This window comes from Galeopterus variegatus, unplaced genomic scaffold (genome assembly GCF_000696425.1).
Source record: "Galeopterus variegatus unplaced genomic scaffold, G_variegatus-3.0.2 Scaffold56033, whole genome shotgun sequence".
Classification (NCBI taxonomy): Eukaryota; Metazoa; Chordata; class Mammalia; order Dermoptera; family Cynocephalidae; genus Galeopterus; species Galeopterus variegatus.
In genome coordinates this window covers 1-2,964 of record NW_007782144.1, presented here as the reverse complement: position 1 = coordinate 2,964, position 2,964 = coordinate 1, and the positions used below count along the sequence as shown (strand labels likewise).

The 2,964-nt window shown below is 38.6% G+C and overlaps 1 protein-coding gene across 1 annotated transcript; it reads right to left on the bottom strand.

The window, feature by feature from the left end:
- Positions 1-6: 6 nt before the first annotated feature.
- Positions 7-2,956, bottom strand: LOC103584440 (Hermansky-Pudlak syndrome 5 protein-like; the record flags this gene model as incomplete). The annotated part of the gene is given in 5 exon segments (XM_008565446.1): positions 7-423; positions 1,105-1,119; positions 1,121-1,309; positions 1,877-2,375; positions 2,682-2,956. Coding segments are annotated over 5 exon segments (1,395 nt in total), but the record flags the coding sequence as incomplete, so codon positions are not given.
- Between the last annotated feature and the right edge of the window lie 8 nt (positions 2,957-2,964).

Sequence of the window (2,964 nt, the reverse complement as noted above, 5' to 3'; positions counted from 1 at the left end):
TTTAATTAGATGAAGGATCAGCTGACTGTAACCCCAGGAAAGCAAGTGTGAATGAGCCCTGGGGCATCCTTCATCATCCATTGTGCTTGTGCTTGGTGGAACATCATGAGACACTGCCAAAAGCAGCCAATCCAATCTTAAAGACTCTGGCTGTAGAAAGGACTCAAGGAAGGACGACCGCTGATCTTCGGGCCTTGATTTCACCAGACTGTCTAAATAGGCCAAAAACTGAGCAGGATGATGATGACAAAGTTGCATGATATCCGAAGGCAAAATGGATGGATAAAACCTGTTTAAGGATCGAAGAGCAGATTCCCCAAACTTCTCATACAACCGGGTAGCATAAGCAATCAACAAAGGACTATCAAAAGGAACTGAATCATCTAATAACTTTAATCTCATTGGTAGGTCTCCTTCTTCCATCTGCATACACGTAGGATTGGAACTAGTCATTTATGAATAGAATGGTGGGGAGGCAACAAAATCTAGTCACATTGGAGTTTTTTTAATCTTTAAAGAAATTCTAAAATGAATAAACCAAAGGAAATGAAGGATTCAATATTAAATCACAACTGACCCAGATACAAATGAGCAGAACACGGGTTTACGAGATGCATGGGATGGTCCACATAAAACACTTAAGGCAGGTACCTTCATTTGCCTACTAACCCTGAATCCCCATAAGTCAAAAAGGAAGTTTAGAGTCTCTATTAATCTCTTCTCAACAGTTCAGTCACAGGAATACTCGAACATCAAAAAGGGAAGGTAATGACCCCCAAAACTGTAGTAATTTTTCATTCCTGATGGAAAATAATTTGGTTAGTCAGGATAAAATCTTTCCACTCTTTTGGTTAATGAACTTCTTCCTTAACCTTTCCAGCATTTTGACACATGATCAAAATTAGGCACTTTACCAATGTTAGCCTAAACATGAGGGGGAAAAAAACTAAGCATAACCTGCTCTTCTAGTAGCAAGCAGATACACAGGTCTGGATGGAAAATCAACATGCTAAAAATTATTAACACATCATAGGAATTCTATGCACAGGATAATCCTGGTAATGAGAACTCAAAGAAAATAACTGCTTCATATCAGCAGCCAACAACAGACACATTCATCACCTTCATTCCCAGGTGAGCCACAACACTGATCTGGCTGGTCCTCTTCCTGATGTGAGGTGAATTCTTTAAGTCTCTCATCTTCTGAGAGGGTTTGGCTGTGAAGGGAGCAAGAGTCTTCATCCGACTGACTGCCTCTTCTACTACTAATGATACGATAAATACCAGAGTCCAAAATACTGAAACTTTCCTAAAGGTGAAAAGAATTCCAAAAAAACAAAGTAAATTTTTTCCTATAATACAGCTTTTTCAGAGAAATACCAACACTAACTAATATAGAAAGTCAATAATAACAATTATGGCTTATTAGAACAAACTGGTGAGCAAGGCTTGGGCAGCTAGCACCAGGGTCACTCACATGTGCTAGTGGCATCATGCTGCCGTATTTCTCTAGCTTGTCTTCATAAAGCGTGGTAGTGAGAACGGGGATTAAATGAGACAAACCCAAGCTGCACTGACACTCAAATTAGCATAAAGCATCTGAAATCACATATTAGGAGCAACGTAGAGGCTATATGAGGTACACTTGGGAAGAGAAAATAAACAATAATAAAAAAAACAGTGGCTCCACACACACCTAAAAGGAGGCTTCATATAACTGTCCAATAAATAAAAGAAACCCAGAACCCCCTCCTCCAAAATCTACTAGATGGAAAGGAAAAAGACAAGTTTTGCGATCCTAGAGGTAAATAAGTATAACCAAAGGTGGAGAAGTCTTACTCTACAACAAAACCCTTTCAAAAGTAAGAATACTTACATGTGATGAAATGGAGCTTCTTCTACTGCTGCAAGCTGAATCCAAAGGTTCAAATTTTAAGATCAATTCTTCAAGTTGAGAAATTAAATCACTATAGGTTGCAAGGTCCAGCTGATATTTCAAATGCTCCAATTTTTCTATAGTCAGCGTTTTTCTTGCTCTGCTAGCAATGATAGAATTTTGGAAAAGACAGCATGTGCGAGCAGCCAGGTTCCATAGGCCTCTCCTCAGCAGGCGTTCCACACAGCGCTCCACAGATAACAGGGAAAGATGTAAGACTTTCCCATTTACGTGCAAACAGAACAGTTCATTCTTACAGACAGCTACATCCTGAATATCTTTGACTTCACTCCAAAGAAGAACTTGAACGTTCTGAGGAATGAAAATATAAATTCCTCTTTCTGTCCAAGTCAGCACACAATGCTCACTAAGATACAAGAGTTTGGGGAAAGACAAAGACTGGGAGGATCCAACTGTATGATCATACTCAGGGTCCGATCTAGAAAGTAAACACATCTGTTAATGATTTAATCACAACATAAAATTATACTTTTCCCAAATAGGAAAATTTTTGCCCCCAAAACAAACTCAAAAGCCTAACTGCAACTGCCCTTATTCAATTCACTCTGATCACAGAATATATAATTGATTGAAGACTTTCTTAGTTTCTCTGATCATTTAATAAAAATTTTGCTTTACTTTAAAAGACGTAATAAAATCTTTAACACATATAGAATATCAGAGATTTGAATCCAACCCCTCCATATAAATTCCTCAAATCCCAAACAGCCATGTAAATCATTACCTTTGAGAAATCACAGGGAGAGGTGGCAATGAAAGGAGTTTCTTGAACTGATGTGTACTTATAACTTCGCCATCAAAATTCACCTCCCACATCCTGGAGCCAGGGCGAGCACAATATATCAGAGGTTGCTGGCCCCCAGAACATCTTCCAGGAAAGAAACAAGCTCCATATTCCCCATCTCTTTCCTTGTTTCCAATTTTCCAAAACTTTTCTCTTTCAGTGTCACACAAGAAAGATCGAGTAAGTGAAGATATAAGTAGTCTTCCATCCATATAATCTAACT